The 16,003-nt window shown below is 37.7% G+C and overlaps 1 protein-coding gene across 1 annotated transcript in view; it reads right to left on the reverse strand.

The window, feature by feature from the left end:
- Positions 1–16,003, reverse strand: part of PHF20 (PHD finger protein 20) — a 72,625-nt gene that overhangs the window by 9,976 nt on the left and 46,646 nt on the right. Inside the window, 5 exon segments of the mRNA XM_037401913.1 lie at positions 2,698–2,797; positions 8,327–8,496; positions 10,605–10,766; positions 12,641–12,696; positions 12,698–12,737. Coding sequence (XP_037257810.1) covers positions 2,698–2,797; positions 8,327–8,496; positions 10,605–10,766; positions 12,641–12,696; positions 12,698–12,737 — 528 coding nt within the window.

Consider the following 16,003-nt stretch of genomic DNA (forward strand, 5'->3'; position numbering starts at 1 on the left):
AAACAAAACGATATTAGCAGGAAAGAGTAACACTTGACAAGCCTGCTAGATTGCAAAAACACAAACAAATAAGCCAAGCCAAAAACCCCACAAAAGCCCCCACGCACCCTGTAAAATGTATTGTTACAACAGATGTTTTCAGAAGACAGCTCAGCACCCTGAGAAACACCACACCATTCACTGGCCTATACACAGCCCAGTTGCAAAGCTACAAAATCAGAGATAATATTGGGGCACAGACTCAGAACGTTAGTCACCAAAGAAGTCTCCAATATAAGCAGTTTAATATTAACTTGAAGTTTCAGCAGTTGAGGAGAAGCTAAAAAAAATAAGATAAAGAGTTACTAGGCAGCAGAGAAGAACCAGGGATTGCACTACAGGCCTATTAGGTAGCATCACTGCCCATGCTATTAACTTTGGCACAGTGAAGCAAAGCAACTCTTTGGAAGCTGTACTGAGAAGCGAGCAGAACTTGAGTCACAGGTGCTTATATGCTTTTGGATGGCAAGTTACAGAACAGAAGCAAAACTGTTTCCATATCATGCCTTGTATGAACATCCATGGACATAAAGGACATTTTCAAACTAGTTCAATACTAATGCTCTGTTTCACTAAAGGAGTAAAAGCAAATGAGTGCGCTTGTAAGCACACTCAGCCAAAAGGCCGTATAGGACAATACTTGATGTTTTGAGGCAAGACCTCCAAGAAATCTCAAACATAAATCAACACAGGGATGAACAAATTTTCAAGGCTGTGACAGCTCAACTTTTCAAGTATATGTGCTGTATCAAGCAAGAGATCTTTCAGGTATGGCCAGAACCACTTTGGAGACATACCTGACATACCTGTATTAACCCCTACATATTTATTTTTGTGTTAGAGAAGCTACCATCTGTGACAGAAAATGAAGTTCGGTCCATAAAGATAAAGTCGTGAATTTTAGAACTCCATGATCATCTGAACAACACTGAGATTATCCAACTGAAGCCCATCCATGGCATTGTTCACTTAACTGTGTACTCAAAGACATTAAGTGCTGTCTTTCTATGTGTGTAAGCTTAAGAGAAGACACAAGACAATATCCAGCAATGGATGCTTTCTATGGCTTGAATGTATCTGTCACATCATAAGCATCCTGGCAATGTTTAAGCAAGGGTAAGTTAACAAATCTCTTAAAAACTTCACTTGACTCAAAAAAACCTGTCCAAAATGACAGTTGGTACAATTTTTAGGCATAATTACACTAAACTTGCTTTAATTTCCAATAATATGAATGGTGCTGTTACAAGTCCTAGCATTAAACTGGGGAAAGCTCCTAAGTAAGTTTGCCAAGTGGCCCACTCCCAGTTTTAAAAGCAGCTTCTTTGCACCTTCATAAAGCCTATTTGCTCATTTCAAGCCAACAGCAGATTCAATGAAATTGAGAAGCCACTTTTGCAGTCAAAAAGTTGGTACGTTTTCCTTTCCCAAGACAGAGGTAAATATTAAGTCCAAATAATAATAAAAAAACCCCATACATGCCAAGTTTCAGGATCATCAGAGCAATAGTTAATAGAAGTAATTAAGCTAATTAAGCAAATGAAGTGTCAGCTGTAATCTGTTTTTACCAAAAAGCATTCTGATGAAGTTTCTTACCAAATACAAACAGTTCAAGTGTGATGGCACAAATTCAGTTTGCACGTGCACTTTAGTTGCACGTAACTCAGACTGACACAAACCAAAGCAAAATATCTTGAAAAGAGAGGGTTAAAATCCTGGATGCAAGATGCTGTAAAAAACCCTTAAATAAGTGTTAAAATTTTTTACTAAAGTATAGCACGTCTTCCTTGCTATGAGTACAAACATTAGTATACAAACTACATGAAACAATGAGTTAAAGCTACGAAAGAGTTGGTATTTTCAAACACCCAAGAAAAGCAGATATCACAATCCAAATATATATAAAACCCAAAAAAGTCTTGTGATTAGGCAGAGATCTCATTTTTTTCATTATTTACGAATATGACTCATGCTTGAACCTCATCTGTTTCCACATTCAGCAAGGCTTTACAATTCAGAGTTGGAATTCAGAGAAGATGGACATAAGTGTAATTTTGCCTGCTGCATTACATGGACTAAGACACTTTCAAAGATATAGTTAGGAGCAGAGAACGTACTGCTTAATCAGCTCTGACTGCATTACCTAAAATAAATACAAATGTAAGTTATCTTGGGTAATGCAGTCAGATGGGTAAGTTTCACAGCTGTTGAGAACCAGCAAGCTGCTCACTGGCTTATTTTAAAGAATGTGTAAGCCTGGTCTTGGAGGAAAGCTGCAGTCACATCCTGTAAGATATGCCCATGTGGAGTCTGCTTAAGGTCCCCAAATGCTTCTAAATTAATTTTCCATAGGCAGAGAGTACAATCCTTATTACCGTCAAACATGTGACGAATGGTCATCACAGTTAACACATTCATTTCCATTCCTGTCCACCTGTATTTCCACAATACTGACTTATTTACATTCATGTTAATTAAAACTTCTGTATCTATAACTGAACTCAATTACCTATAATGACAAACAGAGATAGGGGAGCAAAACCAAAAAGCAAACAAAGAGTTTGATCTTTGTAGTGTGTGTGTATATATATATATATATATATTACTAATAAAGTTAAAACCTATGTAAGAAGGCTCTGTAACCTTAAATTTCTGTACCTGGAGGATCTTGGCAAACATAGCAGGTGTATTTCTCAGGTACGTTATCTTCCAGTAAACCCATACAGACTCCATGCTGCCAGCATAGACACTCTTCACACTGTTTAAAGTCAAGAAGTGCACATCAACAGAAATGAAGCCTACAGGAGCTCAGTAAGATTACCTCAATTAAGAGACACATAATCTACATATTTTAAGACAAAAAGCTGTATTAATCCCCAGGCCCCTCTTCCAGCTACAAGCAAATACATGGACAAATCAGATCACAATAAAATTTGAACCCTTCCCACACATTTTTCACATGGATTTCTGGAGAATGACAACAATTACAACGCAGAAGCAGAGATCCTGAAAAGTGCAAAAACATTCCCTTTGAAGACGAAAGTCTTTCACAAGATGCATGCACATGTAATCAGGACAGAAAACAATATGCAACCGAGCTTTCTGTACCAAAATATATCAAGTTTTCTGAATTAAAAGGTTCCCCACTCAAACAGTAAATCACATTCAATTATAAAATCCAAGGAGTATTTCCGTCACATAGGACTAGCCAAGTATTATGTTTTACTGATACTTGTATCTCTAACATTTTACATATTTCAAAGGTAGCTCTACTAATAAAAAAAAGTGCAGATGCAGTTGTACTAGCTTTAAAAACTTCTGACATACTTCCAAGTGTGGACAACCATATTTGGCAAAGACTGAATATAATTTGGCCCTACTTTTTTAGCATAGTTACAATATTTAAAATGCAATCACTGTACTGAAAGCTATCCAGTTTTAGATAGAACATGTGGATATAGTTTTTCCTGTTTCTGTCACTTCCCCCCCCCCACACTTTTGCAAGCAGACAAAACTTCAGCTGTAGCCTAAAGACCACTGAAATATGGGACAAAACCGCACATAAGAATATTATGTCAATTTTGATTTGAAACCGTGGTGCCAGTTCAGAATTACTATTTTGCCAAGCAGTGAGACAATAGATCACAACCTTTAATTCCCAGAGCAGAAGCCAAAAGCTTCATACAGGGACCCTGTCAATATTGGTAAAGGTTTTCAAAATGAACTAACACACACACAAACAGCAACTTCAAGCAACCTTAGATGCTGCCCTTCACTGACCTACAAACACGCCGACTTGATAAACATCTGTGTCAAGCACCACCTATACAACTTTCACCAATGCTCCTATCTACTACTGCCTTTCCTCAAGCTAGGAGAGACAGAAAGGGACCACCAGTTTTTGAATGCATCATTGCATTAAAGCAGTGGTCTAGGTGTGGAGGAAGTATAAGCACTGGGAACAGACAATGTAAAACTTAGTAAAGAAACAGCTTTCTGAAAGACCAGACTAACAATGCTTTGCTTCACAAAATGGGTGAACAGTTCTAAAGCAGTAAAGCAATGTTTTCAAAAAAGGCTGAGACACCATCCTCGTCACAAAGATGGTTAGTAGGAGCCAGTGTCCTAAAACAAAGCAAACAAATTAAGAAAAACAGACTGCATGCTAAAAGTAAGAAGGGAGCTCCTGGACCTAGTTACACTTGCAACCTGTAAAATGTGCCATATGGCACAGAGCTGCACTCGGTGATTTTCTAGGCAAGCTTGCCCAGAACTGTAATGAAGCATCCTGACTTTTATTATTTTACTCAACTGATATTTAAATATCCATCCCACGAGAGCACAGCTCCTTCCTTTTACCTGCACATTCTAATTCACAGCTTGGCTGGCCAGGCTACAGGTTTATTGCACTGGACACATGCCACATAGAAGCTACCCCCTGCCCAGGCAGTAGTAGGGAAATTCAAAACAAGCCAAATAAGAGGTTTTTGAATAGGAAAAAACATGCATAGTTGTGCAACATTTAAATTGAAGCTAAAGCGTGAAAGAAATAACCGCACCCTATGGACATGTAAGCAGCTTTACATCTATCAGAACAAAAATATCCCAAGTCCCTTTACATCCATGCCCTCCAAGGCCACCAAATCCAGCCCTGAAGTTCTCTACATCACACACAAATCACCAATGTTTAGGTATAAAAACGAAAAGGAGGGGATATGACATTTTGTCTAGACTGTTTTGGGCCCAAGTCTCAACCTAAAAAGGGAGTGCTGTGCCTGCAGAAGTAACACATGGCAACGCTAAGCTGCTACTTTACACAGGCTCCATAAATGAAATCTAGTAAACTCCCTGCAAAGTTAAGAGACTGGGATGACACAGCATTGACCAGTGATAATATATTTTTTCCAAGTTTTAACTTCTATTAACTGAGGCAGGTACTTACATTAAATGCAAACCTGTGTTTCTATAGCCTAGCATAACAAATGGCATTCTTTATGTACAAATTGCTTGAGACAATTTAAGGCAAGTTCAGCATAAGAGTTTTTTGCAGAATCTCTAAGGTCAATTTTTTTTTTTTTTTTTTTTTAAACTTTCCATTATTAAAGACTTAAATGGAACAAACTCTCTGTTTAACTGTGTAAGAGTTTCATTAAACCTTAATGGTCCCCAATCTTTCAGGAAAAATAAAGGTGCTGCCTGCGTTTAACATTCTTTCCTCATCATTTCTAAATTTGGCACGTTCATGGAAATGAGTACAGTTCAAAGAGAAAATGATTTACCATTTTCCCTCTTGTCACACGGCATCATACATATATCCAGAGGGGAATGAACTTCCTGTCATGTGCTTGGAGAAACTGCCCTGGCCCCTTAATTTTGATACAAAGTCAAGACAGATTGGTACACGGGCACACGCTCAAGCAAGAACCCCGAATATCAGCATATTTCAGTCAGATCTTGTCAAGAGCAATAAGCTGGGGCAGAATCAACATCACAATGGAGACAAGTGCAAAGAATATTCTTCTAAAAACCCATACACTGAGCAAAACTACCTATTTTCAGGAGGAAAGGACAAATCTAAATGCAAGTTCTTTAGGGCTGACACTTCCAAATTCGTATTTCCAAGTGTCAAAGTCTGAGTAGGAAACAGGGAAGAAGTCCCTGTTATATGCTATAAAGTTATGACAATTAACAGGACTTTCACTCTATAAAGTCATCTATCTCCGCACTACACCTCTGAAAAGCTGCAAATAGGTTCCCCTCATCATAATTCCACAGCTGTTTAAGTGCAGAGCATTAATACAAGGCAAAAATGCTAACTCAGATGTTTCTGTATCAACAACAGGAGACCTGACTGTTCAAAACATTTTCTCCAAGAACTACAGGCTGACAGAAAGGTGTTGGGAGCACAGCATTTGATACATTAAGCAAACCATCTACCTAACCTACCCCCTCCTCCCTCCCCAGTCTTGTTACCAGCTCCTCACTCTTCAATTCCTATTGCTTCAATTCCCATAATTGACAATGTGGTGAGTACCTGCATTAATCTGAATCTATTCCCAGGGACAATAAACTCTCCTATACAATTCTTTCATAACACAGCTACAGTGTTTAGAACTTTGCAATACACTAAGCCCTCCCTCAAACTAGTTCAACATAGAAAACCGATCTCAGAAGCGGCCCACAAAAACTTAGGTGAAAGCTATCCATAGACTATGTCCTCAGCTAGCTGACAGTGCTCTGCATTCTGCAAACTAGTGCTGAGCCTACTTTTGCCAGAAAATTATACTCCAAACTATCTTCATGGTTTTTGTTGAGCTATGTCCTCAGAAAGCAGCACCCCCCTTTATTACCAACTGTTAAGACTCAGTTTCCTCCTATACACTCAGATGCTTTTTATCTAATTTTAGCCATTGTCCATCACTGTGCCCTTTCCTACTAATGCAAAAGGTATCTTTTATCCTGTGTTGTCATGACCCAACAGTAATACAAAGGTGTGTATCAAAATGAACTTAGCACTGAGAGAAAAAAGCATCATACCTTCCAGAGCAAATCTCCATAAAACGGCATGAAAGGCCAAAGAAAACCATCAGTAAAGTTAGCTGTTACACTTACTGTTGAGGACAAACGAACAAACAAAAACCCCCCAAACTTAGCTGTGTTAGCTAGCCGTATTAAAAATTTTTAAAATGAGGCTGTTGTCAGAGAAAAAAACCAGGTGTTTCTACTGTCCTGCTGCAGAAGCCAAGAATTCTTCACACTACAGTGCACTCCCTCTTCTCCATAACAGGTTTCTGCCTCCATTCAAGCAATAAAGACCACCAAAAAAATCAGCAGTGGCTGAGCCAAGTATTGATCAGCTTCCATCTTTCCTCCTAGTTCCAAACAGCAGAGAGAAATGCAGTTCACAGTAACATGCCAGGAACTATTCCAGTAAGGGGTCCCATAAAGCAAAATTCAAACCTCACAAGAACTAGCAACTGAATGCTCTGGAAAGTGAATTCAGAAGCTGCAGATGGGGCTGAGTTTTGTGTGCCAGAAAAATATTTCCAAAGCCAGTGTCATGACATCTCCTTTCATAAATAAAACCACCTCCTCAAAAGAACGCAATAGTTACCTTAAAATTCGCAATGAGAACAGCTGCCAAGCTATATACTACCGTCACTTTAAACTGAGGTCCCACAACAAGCAAAATGTTACCTAGATAGGAAGGGTGGGAGCCCCCTAAAAAAAAAACAAACCCAAAACAGGAACAACAAAAAAACCCAACAATGCACAACAAAAAACCCCACCCTCATTTCTTTAGAGCAGCAACTATGAAAAGCTCATCATCTCAGGTCTAGAGTAGCACACACCTAAGCCCCTGCATATACTTCTACTAAGACTCACTGGGAATCACCAAAGGGGACCTGACAGCTCATGTAAGAAGCAATGGCAAAATGAACTAGAGCAAGAAATACCAAAGAAGTTTTTTTATTTGGTATGTTTGACTTCACCATTTGAAACTAATAGGAACTGGGTGGAAAGTCTCAGAGCAGCTATGTGGGGAACGGTTTCCTCATTATTTACAAACCTCTCAAAAAGTAAAAGTAAACAGCCAGGGCAATTCCAAAGAGGTTTTTATCAACAGTTTTAAGCAGAAGAGATAGACACTGCTGTGGTTGGAAACAGTTTTCTATAAAGTTGGTTTTAAGAAAAGTATGTATGTGGAGAATAGATGTCTTTTCACAGATTAGGAACTTGGAATTTACAAACTACAGAAGAAGCTGCAGAATGGATGAATGCAGCTCTGCTTCACAACAAAAGACTCGAGTAATGATTGCTTTGTTCATCCTATCTAGAAAATTGTATGTTTAAGTCAAGCCAGAGCAGAGAAGTAGAAGGGTACCACCATCTCATAGCAATGTTCTGAACATGCTCAGAACAAGACTGAAGCAAAAAAGCCAAATTAAAAGCCACTAATTTTAAATACATATTCTCTAAACCTAGGAAGTGTTCTAATTAATATAAAAATGCAAATCCACAAGTGACAAACCAGCCATTAGTGGCTTGTATAGAATTGTCCCTGTTCCTCCACTTCCTATTGATTAAAAGGAACTAACAAATAGTATCAAAAAGCAAAGTTTTCTACCTATTATAGCAGCTGCTCACCCCACGGGTGACCTTAAAAATTTTATCATTTCAGAGGACAGCAATAGTTTATTTAATGTACAGAACATACTTGTGTGTATTTCTACAAAACACCTTCCGCTGTATTCACTGAAGTGTGCTTTCACCCTCCACTTCATACCTGAATCATGAAGTCATTTTCTTCTTTTACTTCACAAACACATCGAACAATCTCAAAATCACTTTCTTCCACTTCTTCATCAGGGTTCGTGGTTACATCAACATCCTGACTGCAGTCATCATCACTCCAAAGCAAGCTATCCATAGATGACTCACTCAGGGTGTCATACTCTGTACAAAAAGTAGTTAGATAAAGTCTTGGGTAATTACAAAAAGGCCAAATAACTCCCAAGATTTTATCTCAAGTATGCAGACACGCATTCCTAAAAGCACTGTGTCATTTAAGGAACAACACAATATTACTATATAATGAAGTTCTAGTCTCATTAAGAGCTTTTTCAAAATATTCCAACTTAACAGCTTCCATCATTAAAATTTTACTCTCAGCATAAAGTGCCTCAAACAAAAGGCACAAAGTATAACAAACAAAGCTAGATTTATAAATTCAAACAGGATTCATACGAGTTGCTTCAATTTCTATAGAACTGTGACTTTGTGCTTTAAGTGTAGAGCTCCTAAAAAGATCTAAGAGGGTTCTGTCTTACAAACCCCGTTTGCTCTCACAAAGTAATGTCTCCATTACAGAAACAGTCAGAGTCCAACACCTAATTTACTCCTACTTCAGAAATTATTATTTTCATTTAGCCTCCTGTTGAGGACACTAACCAATTCAGGGCAGTGTACTGACCAAAGTATTCTTTAAGAATGCTCCCATGCTATTTAAAGCATTAATGCAATTCTGTGAATTGAACAAACATGCCAAGAAAATCTTTATTGATTAACATGCTAAATTGGGATGCTTACCTCAATAATATCAATGCAATGTCTATACTTCCCTTACGCATAGAATGGGAGAATCAGACAAAGAAGAGAAGGATTTTAATTATTTGGGAAATACTCTAATGAGCTAGAGGAGAGTGGAAGGTAAAAACTTTCAGTCACTCAAGTAGCTTCTTCTCTCTCACCTATATTGGGCAGAACTAATTTGATCACTTAGACCCTAAAACAAGCCTGTAGAAAAAGAAGAACCAGTCTGTGGTATAGACTAGATCTTTTGAAGAAACAGCTCAGATTTAAGGGGCTGAGAACCCAATGCATTAGTTAATTTTCACGTTTACAAGTTTTACTCCACTGAGACAGGACATTGAAGTACTCCTGGAAGCAACAGGTTAAGCACATTGCACTTTCATTCTACACAAGAGTTGCACCGTTACTTAAACCAGATATTGTTCATCTAGGCACTGCTTTTATTGTTGTTACACCATCTGCAGGTGCAAAAAGTAGCAAAGCAATTGCGGAAAGGGTAAGATAAAACTATTTCCAATACTTTTTCACCTCCTTCCATGTCTACAAACTGATAAAGTCAGAGCAACCGATGTCCAAGTTACTTAACTGCAAGTAATATGCTCCAGAAACAATGACAGTATTACAATGTGTGCTTCTGCAATTTTTTGTTTCCTCTTTTCCCTATATAATGTAATGAACTGAAGTTGATTTTTATACTTTGCCTAATACCAAACAATAATACAGTCGTGTCAAAAAATATGAAATGTTCACGATCTGTACAATAAGGTTCCTGTGCCACACATTTCTTACTTTCTTCAATTTGTGAGCTTTAAGAATAACAGAAAGAACATCTATTTGTCTTCCTTTTTTTATTGTATCAGCTTGTGACAGTAAATAGCAAGATAGATGAAGATACTAAAACTATGAAAGCTGAAGCACAGCAGCCACATTTTTATGAGCTCTGTTTATGAAGCACTATGAATACACTAATAAATAGCTACTCAAGAGCTTATCATCATGAAACTTAGAAAGTCATTATAATCAAGTATCATACTGTATCTACACAGCTACACACAACCACATCCAGTTGTGTCTCAAATACAGCACACTTACTGTCCAAAACTTGCCTAGCATCTATTTTTAACTCCGAGTTATTACTTTGTAGAAACCTTTGGAAATATGAAAAATTTGATTACTGAAGGCTGAACAGTTTATTATAGAGATAATAAGGTACTGCAAAAAAGTGCAAAATGAGTTTGACTTCTGAAAATAAGGGCAAGTCTTAAAGCTTCTGTGAAGGTAAAGTCAAAGCACAAAGCAACAACATCAAGCTCTGGCAAATGAACTGGATTCAACTTCTTCATGCAAGGGAAAGGAAATGCACACAGTCCTGTGTAAGAACAGCCAAATTTACATCATGAGTACTAGCTTTTGTATATATTAGTGCAGCTCACATGACAAAACCAGCAAGCCACAGAGAAGAGTCATCTTACCATTTATTTTTGATTTCCCTCTGTGTTGTCCAGAATCAGAGCAGTGTAGCAGCATGCTAGGATGGGCAGACGACTTACTTGAAGAAATACATTTTGTGATAACTGATTTTTCAGTAGAAAGCTCCTGTGAAATATCTGTGTTTTCTTCACTGCCAGAGTACTCTGTAAAATTGTAAAAATTATTATTAGAAATCTGTGGTCAAGAAAAGTTGACAGGAGAAAAAAAAACCCAGCACCATGAGTGCCCATAGTAGGCATGTATAATTCACTGAGACAGCGTCTGCTCCAATATGCCTAGACTCTAGGACTTCACTACACTGCTGAAAAATTTGCAGGCTTTCTAGAAGCAAGGAAGTTATTGTCTGAACCAGAAAAATCTTATGCAGCTCAGTCATTCTCCACTGGTGATGTAAATGAGAAAGGCTGAGAAAAAAATGGTTACTTAAACCTAACCTTGAGCGTGAGTATGTCTAAAAATGCTGTTGCATTACAGGTACTTCTACACAAGTACTGGAGACCCCTCTTTCACATTCCACTATTACTCACATACTCCCCAATCTCACAGACTACAAAGTGGACAGAAAGCATCTCTTGTTTTCCTAGTGTATGGACAGAATAGGATGCATGGGTAGAAGAAAGTCCTAATTAGGAATGTGTGGAGAAAACACCTAAAACAGCTCCTCTGTGAAGTACCCATTCATCATGTCCTGGACTGTATATAAACCAAGGCTGTCTGCAGTTATAAGGAGTACCTCTCCAATCAGTTATATGGAGGAAACCTTCAAAAAGTTCCTGGACCACAGAACCACATGGGCAACATCAAAAAAAGGCAAGCAACATTTTAAAACTCAAGGGTAGATCAACAAGCAGTCTGAGGGTACTATTTGAACCACCATTGCATAAATTTACAAATTATACTCTGCATATTATCATTATATTTGAGGGTACCATATAATCAGAAGCTCATTGAAATTATTTGTTTCAGTAAATTGTGAATCAGTCTGCCTGTGGTTCCTTCTTCCCCTCTGCTCTTTCGTGACAGCACACCCTGCTCATGGTGACAAGCAAAAAAGTAAAGATATTTTCTTTTCTGCCTCAGAAACCCCTCCATAAGGATCACTAGTTTAACAAATTATGCATGCCAGATTGAAATGGGCTGCATTAATGATCCTAGACATCCATCAGTGGCAGAGAAAGTTTAGACTTGATGTGTAAATATTTTACTAGAGAAATGTTTCAGAGTCAATTCCACATTTTCAGAAGTGAAGAATCCAATCAGCAGAAACACCTGGGCCTACATATTATGACACTTAAAGTGTGAAGGAGCCCAAGGAAAGCTTTCCCAAGATTCTGTAGAACCACCAAATGAGAAGACATGTTCCTGCTACAACCCTATTAATGAAGGTGGAACAGCACGTTACGAGACTTAACAGAGGGACACAGCATGAGTATAGACTTTAAATCAGGCTTTTACTTTATCTTGCCAGGAAAGGAGAAATTTATCTTTTAGAAAAAAAAAATTAAGATGCAACAGGTTTAATGGAGTTCATTGTCACAGCTTCTGAAATCCAATATTAAGTGAAGATTTAAGAAATAAGATTAGCAGCAGAAGAAGAGTACCCATCAACATTTCCAAACTCTATCATTCACACAGGAGGCCCAAAACCCACTCATATAACTGAGAACATCTGGTATATGGAGTACCTGGTTGTTAATCAAGGGGATCTCCATCTTCTTTAACTGGTTAAAACTTGCATACAAGTACACTTGCTAATGAAAAGCCAGACTTGGATTAACATATCCATTTCGGTTAGATTTATACTGCACCATTACAAATATTACTACAAGCTAGCATTAATGATGCACCTCAACAAGGAAATAAGTTGTATTACCAATCACAATAATAACCAATTAATAAAATTAAAGTCAACAGATGAATTAACCTGTCTTATCTGCAATGACCCATCTTAACTGGGTAACAGGCAAAACAAAACAGTGAAGCCGTTTTCCTCTAAAGAAGAAAAAAAGAGCTTTACCAGGCTTAGTTCTCTTTTTCTTTTTTTTCTTTTTCTTGACCTGGACCTTCCACAGCCTTTGGATTTCTTTCTTTGTTCTTCTCATGTTCTTTAACAGCTGAAATTAGACAACATTCCAACTAAATTTTTAATATATATACACACTTATTTTACTTATTAATTTTCTTAAAGACCTCCACAGTTTCTTTGGACAATTAGGGCCAGTTCTCTTAAAAAAACAAGAAACTTATTTGTAACAATTACCAGCTCTCATAACTGGAATGGTCTGTTTTAAGTCCTAATTTGATTGTGCTGTAACAACATTACAATAGCATATGAGAGAAATCAACTGTACACCAATGTCCATTTACTACTACATGCTTCAGAGATTATAATTTAGAAAACAGATAATAAATTCCCCAGTATTTTCTTTTTTTTTTTATAATGGCTGAGCATTTCAGTAGCGCTGTGACAGAAGTCTGACAAGAACAAAAGCACAACCCCCCAAACTCTAGTTCAGTTTCTCAAATATTTTTTCATTGAAAATGGTGTAACAACTGGTTCAGCTCGTTTTTAACAATTATTCTCTCAATCTGTTCTCCATCCTGTTTTTATGGGAATAAAAAAACCCTGACAACTTTGAAGGTATCACCTAATCATTCAAATCAAGTCATCCTCAAAGCATGCTCCAGACCACTGCCAAGAAGTGTAACCCCACTGCAAGGTAATGCGCACAAATTCTTGCTTTCCAGATCTTAACATTTGTTACAACTCCTGTTTTTCAAATTTAGGTCCCGAAGCACAACTTCTAGACAATTTACACAGTTCCTCAAGTAAATTATCCTGACTCAGCCAAGAGTACAGGTACAATTGTAAAATCTATTATGGAAGGATGCCTCGCAAGTCAAAATGGCTCTGCTCTCAGTGTGTAGCTGAATAAGCCACTCACCATCCCGTTTAGAAACTGAAATAGGTTTCTGATTATTGATACCAGAATAAGCACCTAAAGACACTCTATAGTGTGTGAGAAATCTTCCCCCACATGAAACATCTAAGAACGCTAGCTGTCTGTAACTCATGAAGCAAACCAGCACTACCAGTGTCTTATGTTAACCTCTAATACATGCTAATAGTAAACTGCCCAATAACAGGTCTAAGGCTACATATTTATGGTACAAACAGCTCACTCTTAAGAAATTAGAAATCTCAATCACATTTTATCAGCTCTGATGAGCATGCAGGAGACATGTGCATTAGCTCCTCCTCATGAGGATCTCCAGCTCTATATTCCCCCCACCCTCTTAGTCCTTGAACATCTCCTGCTAGTTCACCACTCTTAACAGCACAATGGCTGCTATAATTGTGCATTGCCAGCAGCCCCATTGCTGACACCCACAGCAGTCTGCCATACCAATTACATGTCCTTCAAAGGCAGAATGACTGGCAGAAAAAAAGACAAACTTCATACCCCTTTCCCTTACCCTTTGCTGAGGGGGATAAAAAAGAAAAAAAAGAAAAAACGTTCTTGTTTAAGTCTCAGCACAGGGCTCCCCCAACTTCCTTCTTACTTTCCTTTGTCCTTATCTCCTAGTCCTTCAGGGGTGAGGATCCTTTGGGTACCATTTCCTTCTCCCTGCTCACAGGCATGCAAGTAAGTTCCACCACTATTATTCCAGAAGAGCAAAGAGAATAACTGAGGTCAAGATAAGCAGGGCAATTTTGCAGTGTTTCATTCGGGAATCGAGATTTGTACAGTCAAGATTGCTGATCTGTTTTAAGATATCCAAGTAGCAAGTATGCTATTTCAGTCACTATCAAGTATCTGTGATAAATATGACAAACCCCCAGTCACTTTGTTACACACGTTTTTCCCTTGAGCTCGCCAGAACATCTTTGAAAAGTCTGAAAAACAATCCAAGTATTTGCAAATTTGTGTACAGCTATCTTAACTACAAAACACAGTTAATGCAGAGTTTTTCGGTTTTTTTTGGTTTTTTTTTTTTTTTTTAAAGACAAACAACCTGCCAAAGAATGAGTATTACAAGAGCTCTTCCAAAACTCTATACTGAAGAACCTGTTTGTCTCAAGTGGTTTCTTGTAAGGAGTCTGAATTGTCACTGAAAAAAGACCAAATGAGGAGGCTAAGTAGGTTAAGTGCATCCTCATAGATTCACGTGATCCAAAGAAAGTTAAATTGCCTTAAACAATCCTAAAAATTCACCATAAAACAACTGCATATTTTGAAAGGTTTGGTTGGCTTTTTTTTTTTTTTTTTTGTAAAAACATACACCTAAGCCCTTTCAATTTCCTTGAATGGCAGAGGAAAGTAGTGAGGCCCAGGATGAGTACTCAGTCACATCCTCCACCCTACTGTGAAAGTTTTATTCTAATCTCTATACGCCATACCTCTCAAGTACCAAAATGTCACACTGAGTGAGCCCCGTGATAAGACACTAACAGTTCTTATTCAAACCCATCCTGCAAGGGAAGGCAGCAAAGAATGCCCAAGAATAAACAGTGGTGGTAAGTACTGACTATTATGACCCAACAGAACAATACAGTGACAGTTAAGTAAGGTGACCCTTTTCAAGGACTGTCACCAGAACAAAGACCACCTATTAGAACAGGTTTTTTGTGTTTGCCTCATCACTGTGACTTGAAAAATCTCACTACATATCTGAAGAAAAGTAGTGATGTAGTAGATCTGGAAGCATGCTGGAAATTTTGTATTTTATACTTACATAAACTATAATATTTTGTGTGCATATATGTATAAAATTTACATTTAAAAACATTTTATTATTATATATGTGTATATGTATATCTACGTACACACCCACTGCCCCATATGGCTGTTACCCACCTCTACTATAAGAGATTCCCAGTATAACAGGGTTTACAGTATACTTCATAAATGACTATTCAGTGGTTAAAGTGTTCAGTAGATGTATAGTACAAAGAATGCTGAGTACCAGAAGTAGTCAGATGGTATAAAAATCTACAGAACAAAAGACTAGGTCGTCCTGCCACCCCTCCTCCCCCCCCCCCCTTTTTTTTTTTTTTCCTTTGTCAAGCGTAGGTATCAACAAGTTCAGGATTACTTAGAAGTATTTAATGCTTTGGACAACCAAGAGTTTAACAGAATTAAGACTTATGTATTAAACAAGCAAAATAAGCAGGAATCTTTTCATGCCCCTTAAATAATTTAGTACTTTTTACACTTTAAAAATATTACACACTGACTGGGAAGAATAAACCCCAAAGCATATAGCAAGAAAACTTAGGAAATTCCCTATACTGATCCTTCATTTGAAACTATGGCAAGAAACAGTGAAAAAACACCACTTACATTTTATTACTATACATTCATAAAAAACTGAACTG

Source organism: Falco rusticolus, chromosome 10 (assembly GCF_015220075.1).
Source record: "Falco rusticolus isolate bFalRus1 chromosome 10, bFalRus1.pri, whole genome shotgun sequence".
Classification (NCBI taxonomy): Eukaryota; Metazoa; Chordata; class Aves; order Falconiformes; family Falconidae; genus Falco; species Falco rusticolus.